Raw genomic sequence first — 13860 nt, 5'->3', positions numbered from 1 at the left:
TATCCTCAGTTCATGGCCTATCGCTGCTGAAGTCTTGTCACTTAACCCGTCGCCACTCGTGGAGGCGTTCACGTCTCCTGGTCATTAAGGGGCTTCAGGTGCTAAACGGTGGTCCCTGCGGGCATCTCGCTAGCCCAAACCACACAGTTTTTGTTTCTTCAGAATCTAAGTTCTTCAGCCTCGCTTTCCAAACCCAAGCCACAGTCTTCGTTTCTTCAAAATCTGAGTTCTTCAGCCTCGCTCTCCTAGCTCAAGCCACAGTCTTTCAGTTCTTCAAAACCAGTCTCCTTCAATCTCGTCTACCAGTCACAAGCCATGGTCTTTCAGTTCTTCAAAACCAGTCTCCTTCAATCTCATCTACCAGTCACAAGCCATGGTCTTTCAGTTCTTCAAAACCCAGCCTCCTTCAGCCTTGTCTACCAATCTTAAACCACAGTTTTTCAGTGCCTCAAATACCGGTGATCTTCAGCTCCATTCCTCAAATCATTTAATCATTTATTCATTGACTCCAGTTCTTTTCCCGTGTCTTTCAATTCTTCAAGTATCAGTGTACAGTTGTTTCTTCATTAAAGATACATTTAACCTCCTACAGAGTCCTCACTCTTTCTTCTGCTCACCAGCCAACTCTACACCTACTAGGCCTCCACCTCATGAGAAAGAACTACATTCAACCACCTCACCTACTTCCTACACAGTCAGCTGTCCTCCCAGCACAAGCTCGGTTATCGGAACCCCAATCTTTGCCGAGCGTGACAAACCAGACTGGATCTGGAGTTACTCTGAACCGAGCTTGAACAGGGCTTGAGATAAACTGGATTGGTACTGGTCTCATTCTGTACTGGACTGGAACAGGAGCCAGAACACCTTGCTTCACAGTAGACTCAGGGATTAAACTCTGAGGAGCACAGAGACTAGTCTATGGAAAACATTGCACTGGTAATCCCAGGCAGTCCTTTTAAAGGTCCCAACATTTTCCTATTGCCATGGGAAGGTCAGGTGCTCAGATTCCCAGATGGCATTAGCGGAGCCATGGTCAGTTGACCATGAGCAACATGGCGGTGTCCATACTCTGGTGCTGGTGGGATTCTGGCCATGGGGAACGCTGGAGCCCACCACTCTATCCACACACAGCCGCTGGCGAGAACATTGAGAAGGAGAATGCAGACGATGGGGCTCCAGCCAGTGGTGAATTTCCCTTTAGGAATGTGAGGCACGTGCCTAGGGGCGGCACTTGTTGGGGTGTGGTACTTGTTGGGGTGTGGTACTTGTTGGGGGATGGTACTTGTTGAGGGGTGGTACTTGTTGGGGGTGGCTTTTGTTGGGGGGTGGTACTTGTTGGGGGGTGGTACTTGTTGGGGGGCTGCTTTTGTGGGGGGTGGTACTTGTTGGGGGGTGGCTTTTGTTGGGGGGTGGTACTTGTTGGGGGGTGGTACTTGTTGGGGGGTGGTACTTGGATGCTTGTGTTGGTACTGTCAGCCCGAAATGTTCCAGTAACTGCAAATTATTTCCACTGTGCTGCATCATATGCCATCTTGAATGTAGTGTAAGTGGGTAGTACATACACATATTGCCACTGTAAGCTGTCCCACTAAGTAAATATGTATATATAATTACTAAAAAAAAGTCAGTAAGTGGCTTTTTAATTATTTTATTAAATAGGCTATCATTAAATCAGGGCTTCTATCCAATCAATGAAAATAATAAAATTAAGCAAGGGGGTGCGGCACTTACTGTTGTGCCTAGAGGAGCCCTCACACCTAAATCTGTCCCTGGCTACAGCACATTGTGGGGACGACCAGACAGCGAGCAAGTGAGCAGGTAAGTTCCGAGTCTGCACCTGGAGTCTCAGGTTCCACTTCTAGCATTAGAAACCATATTAGGTAAATGAAGACAGAAATATTTGTGAAACACTGAGAGCTACATGAGTGCCCATCCCTGCGCTAAAAGAGTCCGACTCAGACGCCACACCCCATGGCTCCTACTCCGTGTCCTCCTATTTAGTCTGGACGCTACAGACTCCAAAGGCCCATGGTGGAAGTTCCCCTCTCCTCAGTTACCCCTCGCTGTACCCTGGCCTGGCATTTGTCTTGGCGGCCAGTCTTGAGATCTGGATGCACATTACATTCAGCAAAGCACCAGCGCATTGTGATCAGCACTGTCCGCCATTACTCATCCACAATGACAGACGTCGTCATTATCACAGAAGGCAGAAGTCGGTATTGTGGTCACAACTTTCCATCTCTAGTTTTATTTTTCATTTTAACTTGAAGAGAACTAAGTTTCCTAGAAATTACTTTTGTGTTGGCAACAATTAAATGGAAGTCATTATCTATAGATCAGTATCTGCATGATATCACATCCTGCAACACATGGTCTTACAGGAGGAGGAACTGTACACGGTATAAAGGTGGAGAACAGAGCCAGAGACCTGAGGATTCCTCTAACACAGCGCAAGATGAGGAGCTGGGGGCTGTCTCTGCTCTTACTCTCTGCAGTCACATTAGACAGCTGTCTCTCTCAGGCTCTGGGACGTGACATCCAGGATGACACGAGGATAATAGAGGCCGTGAAACGCTTCAACCTGGAGGAAAATATCCCGTATCTATATAAACCCCTGGATTTTTTCCGCCCTACACTCCTGAAGGTACAGTATGGGTTCCGGGTTCTCTCTGTGCTAAAGAAATTGCAATATATTCAGTGCTTTACAAGCCACTAAACCCAGCTACCTCTGTAGGACAGGTCAGTATTATTAGGCTCATACATTCCTGGGAACCAGGGGTAGAACACTGCATTGCCAGGACATAGCAAAACATGGGCGGGGCAATTTATTTATTTATTAACAGTTTCTTATATAGCGCAGCAAATTCCGTTGCGCTTTACAATTGGAAATAACAATGATATAACAAACTAGGTGATAACAAACAGACATAGAGGTAGGAGGGCCCTGCTCGCAAGCTTACACTCTATAGGGAAATAGGCAATGATACACAAGGATAGGTGCTATTTATTGCATAGTTGTCCGCCAGATTGCAAAGGTTCTTGGTGGGCTGTATGATATAGTCATATAGCAATGATGAACCAGGGACGAGAGGAAGGATGAGAAGATGTGAGGATATGTGTGGACTGTGCAGGGTGGATGCAATTTGATAGGAAGGTTTATGAAAGTTATGTGGGCAGTTCTGGAATTTGATAGGCTTGCCTAAAGAGGTGAGTTTTCAGGGAACGCTTGAAGGTTTGGAGACCAGGGGAGAGTCTTATTGTGCGTCGTAGGGCATTCCATAGGGGGGATGCAGCCCAAAGAAAGTTCTGTGGGAGCGAGTGATCTGTGCAGATGAGAGACGTTTTTCTTAGTAAGACCAGTAAGTAGACTATTACAATATTAATGCGGGAGATAATGAGAGCATGGATCAGAGTGTTTGCAGTGTCTTGTGTAAGATATGGTTGTATTTTGGATATGTTTCTTAGATGTATGTAACATGATCTTGAGACAGATAGAATGTGGGAATAAAGGACAGATCAGAGAGAAGGATGACACCTAGGCAGCGAGCTTGTGGGGTAGGGATGATTGTTGAGTTCTCAACAGTGATAGAGATATCAGGTTGGAAATTACTATTGGCCGGTGGAAATATAATGAATTCTGTTTTGGAAATATTAAGTTTGAGGTGGCGAGATGACATCCAAGATGAAATGGCAGAGAGGCATTCAGTGACACAGCCCAATACAGATGGTGATAAATCAGGGGAGGATAGGTAGATCTGAGTATTATCTATGTACATGATGCTGAAATCTGAAAGATCTGATTAGCTTAAACAGAGATGTGGTATAGCCTGAGCCTTGCGGTACTCCAACTGATAGAGGTAGAGAAGAGGAGGTGGAGTCAGAGAAGTGGACACTGAAGGAGCGATTAGATAGGTGGGATTAGGAACCAGGAGAGGGCTGTGTCCTGAAGACCTAGGGATTGTAGTGTCTGTATGAGAAGTGGTCACAGTGTCACATGCAGCAGAGAGATCTAGAAGGATGAGAAGTGAGTAATGTCCTTTAGATCTAGCAGTGACCAAATCATTCACTACCTTATAGTCAGCGCACATTAGCCTTCCTGTCTATTATATAGCATGGTAATACCAGGAGAGGCTCTTGCCGTGGGCAAACAGGATTTTTGCCTGGGGCGCCGCAGCCATAAGGGCGCTGCCGCCGCTGCACCACCTGACCCTCCCACATGCTGCTGCGCGGTGCGCCTGACGTCATCGTGCACAGCACGGCATTATGGGAGCAGCCGCAGACGCTAGAGGTCCTAATTGACCTCTAGTGTCTGTGCGGCGCTATGGGAGAGACGTCATGACGTCTCTCCCATAGATCCGAGGAGCGGCGGCAGAAACAGCCGCAGCGGTCGGGAAGCAGGAGTGGGGCTGGTATTTTTTTTTTTAATCGACGCTACTAGGGGCACATCTACAGGGCGCACATCTACAGGGGGCAAAACAAGTGGGGGCACAGCCACAGGGGCACATCTACAGGGGGCAAAACTACTGGGGGCACAGCTACAGGGGGCACAACTCTACTGGGGGCACAGCTATAGAGAGCACAGCTACAGGGGGCACAACTCTACTGGGGGCACAGCTACAGGTGGCACAACTACAGGGGGCAAATCTACTAGGGGCACAAATCTGCTGGGGGCAAATCTACTGGGGGCACAGCTACAAGGGGCATAACTGTGGCCACGCTCCTTCCCGTTGAAGCCACGCCCTTATTTTTTTTACGTGCACTTACGGCGCACAGTAACCCTGTTTTGCCTGTTGGGGGGGGGGGGGGGGTGCCAAAAAGTCTAGAACCGGCCCTGTGTAATACACTACTTAGCAGGAAGGTAGAGAAAATATGACATACAGTCCCCAAACCACAATCTTAGCTTCTCTCTCCGTATAGGTACATTGTGAAATGCGTCAGAGTATAAAGTGTTTTTTTTAATATCGTTCATCAAGTCTATTCTCGAGTAGAGGAAATGGAAAGTAAGAACCAATCTCCAGCAGCAAATACACATACAATGTATAGTAATGAAACTGCACGTCTTCTCAGTCACTTACAGTTATATATAATCCTCAAAAATGATTATCATAGATATACGTAAAATTATATTTTATTCAAATAATGCTGATTTTATGATATACAACACTAAGAAGAAGCGTAGTACCGCCGGAATGTCAGTACTAATAATACATCAATGTATAGAATCAGTAACAGCTCAAAAATGTAAATATCATTCTAAAAACTGTATCCAATCCAATAATAGCAAATAAATGTGATGTTCTCATATAAACTGGAAGCTAATCAGCGTGTTTCATCATAAAGAATATTCTTCTCTGTAATATCATAATTTATAGGGTATTAATTATTCCATCGGGTTTTGTGTACACAGTCATCCAGTACTGTATTAATGTATGGGCACTCTGGGCAGCTGCCTAGGGCCCCACACACCTTGGAGGAGGGGATGGCTGGGATGCTTCTGGGCTGGTGCCTCCGGAGCTTCTTAGGAGCAGGTAGAGAATGTTGCCTGGCTGCTCTATGTATAATACACAATCAGAGCGGCCGGGGAGCAGCTTTCTCTGCCTGCCTCTCAGCCGGCTGCCCTATGCACAGAGCGAGGGGCCCCACACTCCATGTAGTCACACAGTGAATGAATGGCAACATGCAGACTGAAGGATGGTTGGAGCTATACACCAATCAGGGGGATGACAGCCAGTCACTGTATGGAAGCATGTGGAGAGATGGTGTGGGACCGTTATTTTAAATATTTGTGCAATGGCGGGTATTGTCACTGGATTTAAGTGAAAATCAAAACAGCAGTTTATAAAAGTGTGCCCTGTACAGAGGCAAAACTACCAGTGTATTGCACCGGGGCCCCTGAGGACAAAGGGGCCCACTATTAACCAGCAATGAGTTATCCCTGCCCCCCCATCCCCCAGACCATTTTGAGCATTGTCGGATGACTGGCACACTGCAGAGAGCAGGGTGGGTCCCACTGCCTGAGGGACCTGCCCCATACCTTAGGTAGGCGGGGCTGACCTTATGTGTGCGGGACTGATAGAGGAGTCCTGCCACCTACCAGCGCTGATATCACAGCCACTTACTGCCTCTAGTTATCAGACAGCTGTACATGTTTCTGAGTCACTGCTGTCTGTGTGATTATAGGCAGCTCACACCTGGTATAACTGGCACTGTCAGAGTCTGCCTGACCGAGTGTCCAACTGAGGAAAGCACTATGGACGGTGATCCCTGCCACAAGCAGAGCAAAGGCCACTGTGTTCCTGCCCCCACCAAGATACATGCCCCTGTTCTTCACACCGCATAGGACATTGTGCTTGTATCCCTGCCACCCACAGCCTCCAACTGTTACCCACTGCCTCCCCCTGCCTTACGCTGTCACCCACTGCCTCTCCCTGTCACCCATTGTCTCTCCCTGTCACCCACTGCCTCCGCCTGTCACCCACTGCCTTCCCCTGTCTTATGCTGTCACCCTCTGCCTCTCCCTGTCACCCACTGTTTCTCGCTGTCACCCACTGCCTCCACCCGTCACCCACTGCCTCCCCCTGTCTTACGCTGTCACCCACTGCCTATCCCTGTCACCCATTGTCTCTCCCTGTCACCCACTGCCTCCCCCTGTCTTACGCAGTCACCCTCTGCCTCTCCCTGTCACCCACTACTGTGTGGCATATTGTGAACTTGGCTTTGGTTAGAGGAGGGGGGCCCAAAATTTATTTTTGCCCCTGGGCCCCCCACTCACAAGTTCCGGCCCGGTATACTAAGTATTTAATAGCTTTAGCTGCATACAGTATCATGAACTGTCGTCGGATCTGAGCCAAAAGACGTTCACTGACCTCTTCTCAGCATCAATAAGTGGATAAAGTGTCATTGTCTATAAGATCTCAGCTTTCTACATTTTCCAAATCCTTTATTTTCAGGAGGAGGGGAATTCTCGGACATTGAAATTCGGAATTAGAGAGACGGTCTGCCCCAGACATGCAAAAAGAGATTTACTAAAATGTGAATATCAAAAACGTGGGGTAAGTATTTAGAAGGTAAATAAAATGTATATATTCTAATGAACTGTGGGCCTCATTCAGTAAGGATCGCTACTGAGACTGAAATAGTCGTAGTGTTAAAACTGCTACTGGTAAAAATCGCATGCGAGGAGCCGCCAAGAAAGGTAAAAGGCGCCCATCGCTGCATTCGCAAATTTGCGCTTGCTGTCACATTACTGCAATCAGAGCTGGATTAAGGGGGGTGGCCCTGGGGTAAGTACCCCAGGCCCCCCTTTTTAAAAGGGTCCCCTGCCACCCGCTATTAATCTAAGCTCCACCCCCTGTGTCTTGCACTTCCACGCATCGCACTAGTGTCATGTGATAGTTGTGAAGCAGTAAATCCCGCACAGCTCTCCGGATTAGTTGGCACAGTCCTGATTTGAAGGAATTATCTCATGGTCCCACAAGCTGGCACCAGGTCCGTAGCTAGGGGGTGTAAGTGATGCCACCACCCAGGGAGCAGGGTGGAGGACGTGGCGCTATCGAAGCCCCTGTGGCACCTGTATTTGGCCAGCAGAGTGCCTGGAGCGCTCCCAGTGATCAGCTCCCTCTTTCCATGATGTCATGACACTAATACCCTGCTATGACGCTGGTTGGCAACTTGTCTGCACTCATGGAAAGTGGTGCGGTATTTCCAAACAGGAATCTCACCAGGGTGACAGGTGCCACGCACGGCCGGAACCGGTGCTCCTGGCTATACAAAGTGTCGTTGGAGTCAAGGAAAATGGCTGGTGCAGAAGCACTAAGATGGCCGTGTCCTGAACGTGGCATGTGTAAAGTGACAGAGCTGAGTGTGATCAATGTGAGGAGAGCGGTCACATTTCCTTACAGCGTTATGATGTGTATCTATACGCTGTCAGATGTCCGGTGAATGCGGCGTTGGAGTGACAGGACACTGTTACTAATTATTATGTATTGGGTTTTGCAGAAGGTTCAGGAGTGCACCATTGTGTTGGCTGAGACAGACGCAGATAAGATAACCTGTCAGGTAAGAGACTGGGGTTGGTGGTCCAGGACCAATTCAATTTATTTATGGTCACTGTCATAGACAAAACCAGAGCAGGCGGCTGCCAATCATAACATATGTGGAGAAACAGAAGCGGATCCTGTCCCTCACCCCATAACTGACCCTAAGGGGGACGTATAAACACAATTTACTAAGTTGATATTGATTTCTGAAGTTTAGGCCCTGGGTTGCCGTGATAAAAATTCTTATAATCCAGGATGCTGTGACTCAAAAAGTTTGGGAACCACTGGGCTAGACCATAAGTGGGGGCATGTTGACCCAGGGCCGCGCCATGAGGGGTGACTGCTGGGACTCCAGCCCTGGGCCCTGACCGCAGACTGCATGGAGGGACAGTGTCAGCGGCATTTCAAGCTGTCTGTGAGCCAATTGGAGCTAGTGGACCGGCATCCAATCAGGAACGGCTGCGGCTCCGCAAGCTCTGATTGGCTCGTGGCTGGCTCCAAATATGAAATACCACCAGTGCTGTCTCTCTATGGCTGCCTGCTCTGGACTACTTCCCTGTCCTGCTGCTACTGCTGTGTTCCGAGCCCACCGTGGTCATGCTTAGGTGCACCATCTGATGTCCTGTGACCGTCTCCCAGGACCAGAAACTGGTACCCAGAATGGTAATAAAGTGGGGGCTTCAGGGGGAACGTAAGGCGAGGGGGTGGGGGGCTTTGTCTTTTCTGTCAGTCCCAGGCCTCACAATTTCTGAAGGCAGCCCTGGGATGACCACACATACTTGGTACATCTGCTGAATCAGTGCAATACTGTAGATCAGGCATTCCCAACCTCGGTCCTCAAGCCACACTAACAGTCCAGGTATTAATGATATCCAGGTTTGAGCCCAGGTGACTTAATTAGTATCTCACTTATTATGTTTTAACCGTCTGTGCTGAAACCTGGATATCAGTGAAACCTGCACTGTCAGTGTGCCTGAGGACCAAGGTTGGGATAGCCTGCCTAGGGGTTAGAAGTGGTATCCGGTCGACTGGTCAACTTCAGAATGTCGACACCACAATGTCAATAAGTTCTGAATGTCGGCCGACAGAATGTCAACATGGACGTTAAGTCAACAACAAATATGTCAACATACAGTTAGGTTGACATGGTTAAAATGTCAACACATTCAGAATATCTGCATTTAACATGTTGACATCAGAACGTCGACATATTTTTTTGTTGATTTTTAGGGTTAGTGATAGGTTTGGGTTTATGGTGAGGGTTAGGCTAAAATAAGCAAAAACCATATGATGACATTCTGGTGTCGACATTGGGAGCATGTCTGCAATTTAACCATGTCAACCTAAGGGAATGTTGAAATGTCAACATTTTGACAGTTGACAGTCAGAACCTGTCCATATTCTGGATGTCGACCGCCTGAGTGCCGACTAGTCATACCAAACACATCAGACGTAACTTTAGGTCTAAAGTAACAATGGGCCTAATTCAGACCTGATCGCAGCAGCAAAAAAAATATTTAATGGGCAACACCATGTGCACTGCAGGTGGGGCAGATGTAACATGTGCAGAGAGAGTTAGATTTGGGTGAGTTCAAACTGGAATCTAAATTGCAGTGTAAAAATAAAGCAGCCAGTATTTACCCTGCACATAAACAATATAACCCACCCAAATCTAACTCTCTCTGCACATGTTACATATGCCCCACCTGCAGTGCACATGGTTTTATCCATTAGAGAAAGATTTTGCTTTTGTGATCAGGTCTGAATTAGACCCAATATCATAAGAAACGTCATGTTCATGTTTCTCTCTCCCGCTGCTTTGGGAATAATAAGTGCGCAGGATGAACCCGCGCAAATCCCATTGGTCGGCAGCGGTGCACCCAGATGGCCAGTGCGCTTTCCCAGGCGCCTCTCCTAACTAGAGTGCAGCACGGGGTCTGTGCACTAGTGCGAGCCTCACATGGGATGTCCGACCTTCTCGCACGTTACAACCAGCAATGGACCCAATTCAGTAAGGATTGCTTTTTAGCAGAATTTGTAATCCTTTGCCTCGCATGCTGGGCGCCGCCCATCGCAGGGCAAGGCCGCCCAGCATCCTAACAGCTGCACCCCCATCTGTGACCCGCACTAATTGCGATCGTGCCGCAATTAGTGCGCTGTCATAGAAATTAGAGAAGCCTCCTACCGGCGTAGCCGCCATGTTTTTGATCAGAGCGGCTATGTGTGACGGCGCCCGGATAATGCCACCACATCCCCGTTTGGAAGCCCCCGCAACGCTCCATCTCCACTTTGGAAATGGAGCGTTGCCTCCCCGCGAACACCTCTGCCTGTCAAACAGGCACAGATGTTCAAAAAAAATACTGCGGGGCGATCACAGAAATTCCGGTTGGATTGCGACTTTTTGCTGTAAGAGATAGCGCTTGGTGAAACCCCCTATATGCATTTATGGGATCAATCAGACCTGATCGCTGAGCAGTGATTTTTGCACTGCTGCGATCAGATAGTCGCCGCCCATAGGGGAGTGTATTTTCGCTGTACAAGTGTGAGATCGCATGTGCTGCCAAGCGGCACTAACAGATCTTGTACAGTCTCTGCGCAGCCCAGGAATTACTCAGCCGCTGCGATCACATCAGGCTGTCCAGGGCCGGATTTGACGTCAGGAACCCTCCCTGCAAACGCTCGGACACGCCTGCATTTTTCCGGACACTCCCAGAAAATGGTCAGTTGCCACCCACAAACGCCTTCTTCCTGTCAATCTCCTTGCATTCGCTGGTGCGATCCCTTTTTTCGCACCAACCTGCCGCAGGGTGCTGATCCTCGTTGCAGCGGTCCATTGCGCCTGCGTAGTGTGGTGCATACGCTTGCGCAGTTCAAATCTGATTGCACGCTGTGCGAAAACGCACAGCAGCGATCAACTCTGAATGACCCCCTTAGTGAGAGTGAGACATTAGCACTGCCCTGATCACATGTAATAATGCATGTCATTGGGAGAATAAGATGACGCCTGAATGTGGCCCTGACTGGTCTTGAATGTCATTTCCAGTGGTGACAGACTACAAGTAATGTCTGACGTTATGAATTATCTTTTCTTCTTACACAAATTTGCCATGAATAGAAAGGTTTCTTTGTTCCTCCATTAAATCTTACCAGGAATATTAACTTCATTTCAGGAATATGACTTTTAAAGCTCTATGGGGGAGATGTATCGAGCCTTGGTGACTGACAGTGGAGACATTGGCCAAAGTAACCGATCAGTCTCTGTCAGTTATCTCGCACAGTCTCTGAAATGACAGAAGCGGAATCAGTCTCCGAGGCTTGATACGGCTCCCCCCCATTTGTTGTACAGTACATCGGAGTGAAAGTGCAGATAGAACTCACATTATATTCTCTCTTTTAGCTTTCGACGGCCCCTGGAGGACAAAGCAGTATTGCAATACAACACAAAAGACCATCACTTAGTCCGCACTCGAAATAACATGGCAGCTGACAAAGAAACCTTTATAAAGCAGTATTGCAATTCAGGCAAATCTCCTGTAACCTAAATCATGGCTGTCCGCTGTGTGCAGTGGCCTCAGTATTGTACATTTCCCTGTCGCTCATCATGAGCTCCCCCTTGTGGTACATAATGATATATAATGATGTGTTTTAACCCTTTATCGGTCCCATTGAAGAAAATAATTGTACGTGTTTTAAACACAAATACGTCTCCCAGAATGATGGCGCCAGCAGATAGTAATGGTCGGTCGGATGTTAACAAATGTCCACAACGTCTGAATTTCATCAGATTTAGATATTCCTGACGTACAGTAGTTGCAGCCATTTGGCAACAAAATCGATAAAGGGTTTTAAGAAGCAACAGTGTTAAATGGAAAATAACTAAATGGTAAATAATCCAATAAAATGGAATCGCAATTTTACATATTTAATAAATTGGAATATGAAAGATAAATATATATGTATAATGAATTTTGTTCTTACAGTGTGTCCCTTTGTATATCTTGTTTGCTTTATCGCACATTTATTTATATTATATATATATATATATCAGCGACTAAACATTTTATCTAGTAACAATTACATTTATTACAACTGTATTACTCTGCAATGGTGCAGGTGATGGCAGTGGTGCCGGGGTGCACAGGTGAGAGAGGACGGAGAGACACTCCTCTATGGGATATGAATAATAAGATGCACTTGGGCCCTGTAATGTGATGTGATGGGACTGTTCCTGTCATATAATGACCGACACTCACTGCCCGGCTGCAGCCCTGTGTGTCCTCTGTGATTACAACCCAGCACTCACTGCCCGGCTGCAGACCTGTGTGTCCTCTGTGATTACACCCCAGCACTCACTGCCCGGCTGCAGGCCTGTGTGTCCTCTGTGATTACACCCCAGCACTCACTGCCCGGCTGCAGTCCTGTGTGTCCTCTGTGATTACACCCCAGCACTCACTGCCCGGCTGCAGTCCTGTGTGTCCTCTGTGATTACACCCCAGCACTCACTGCCCGGCTGCAGACCTGTGTGCCCTCTGTGATTACAACCCAGCACTCACTGCCCGGCTGCAGACCTGTGTGTCCTCTGTGATTACACCCCAGCACTCACTGCCCGGCTGCAGGCCTGTGTGTCCTCTGTGAAATATGGGTTTCCTCCGCCCCTGTAGATTATACCCCAATACTCACTGCCCGGCTGCAGGCCTGTGTGTCCTCTGTGAGATTACGGCCCAGCACTCACTGCCCGCCTGCAGGCCTGTGTGTCCTCTGTGAGATTACGCCCCAGCACTCACTGTACAAGACGCTGCGTGACAGACAGACCATCACTGTCTCTGCATGTCACATGGAAGTGACAGGAGTTATTATATAGTGATAATTACAGGAACCTGGTAATGAGACACACCCACAGGACAGTCACTCAGCACCGGTAACACGCGCTATTCCAGTAACACACATTGGTGCAGATGTATTAAGTTATAACCTGGAGACGGCATAAGGAAGTGATAATCCAGTGATATGTGCAAGGTGATAAAGGCACCAGCCAATCAGCTCCAATATGTAAATTAACAGTTAGGATCTGATTGGCTGCTGCCTTTATCACCTTGCACATATCACTGGTTTATCACTTCCTTATGCCTTCTCCAGGTTAATAAATCTGCCCCAATGGGCCTAATTCAAAGTTGATTGCAGCAGCAAATTTGTTAGCAGTTGGGCAAAACCATGTGAACTGCAGGGGGGGCAGATGTAACATGTGCAGAGAGAGTTAGATTTGGGTGGGATGTGTTCAAACTGAAATCTAAATTGCAGTGCAAAAATAAAGCAGCCAGAAACAATATAACCCACTGAAATCTAACTCTCTCTGCACGTTACATCTGCCACACCTGCAGTGCACATGGGGGGTCATTCCGAGTTGTTCGCTCGTTGCCGATTTTCATTATGCTGCGATTTGTTGCTAAATGCGCATGCGCATGGTATGCAGAGCGCATGCGCTTAGTTATTTTACTAAAAATGTAGCTGTTTTACTGTAGCGTCTGTGGCGCTTTTCAGTCGTACTGGTGTTTGGTAAATGATTGACAGGAAAGGGGCGTTTCTGGGCGGCAACTCAGCCTTTTCCCGGCGTTGGCGAAAAAACGCAGGCGTGTCAGGGAAAAACGCGGGAGTGTCTGGAGAAACGGGGGAGTGGCTGGCCGAACGCAGGGCGTGTTTGTGACGTCAAACCAGGAACTAAACGGCCTGAGCTGATCGCAGTGTAGTAGTAGGTCTCGAGCTACTCAGATACCGCTAAGAATTTTCTATTCGCAGTTCTGCTGATTTTTCGTTCGCTATTCTG

The 13860-nt window shown here is 47.8% G+C and overlaps 1 protein-coding gene across 3 annotated transcripts in view; it reads left to right on the top strand.

Annotated features, from left to right (window-relative positions):
- Positions 1 to 11977, top strand: part of LOC134928624 (protegrin-2-like) — a 49743-nt gene extending 37766 nt beyond the window's left edge. The window contains exons 2-5 of one of the 3 annotated variants that reach the window (XM_063924550.1): positions 2336 to 2644; positions 6951 to 7052; positions 7999 to 8058; positions 11437 to 11977. In XM_063924550.1, coding sequence (XP_063780620.1) covers positions 2348 to 2644; positions 6951 to 7052; positions 7999 to 8058; positions 11437 to 11514 — 537 coding nt within the window. In that variant the 5' untranslated portion in view covers positions 2336 to 2347 and the 3' untranslated portion in view covers positions 11515 to 11977. The remainder of the gene's footprint in view (positions 1 to 2335; positions 2645 to 6950; positions 7053 to 7998; positions 8059 to 11436) is intronic. The other 2 variants (XR_010177955.1, XM_063924551.1) reach the window with 2 other exon arrangements.
- Positions 11978 to 13860: the final 1883 nt, after the last annotated feature.

The sequence above is a fragment of the Pseudophryne corroboree genome, chromosome 5 (genome assembly GCF_028390025.1).
Source record: "Pseudophryne corroboree isolate aPseCor3 chromosome 5, aPseCor3.hap2, whole genome shotgun sequence".
Taxonomy (NCBI): Eukaryota; Metazoa; Chordata; class Amphibia; order Anura; family Myobatrachidae; genus Pseudophryne; species Pseudophryne corroboree.
This window is presented reverse-complemented; position numbering and strand designations above follow the sequence as displayed.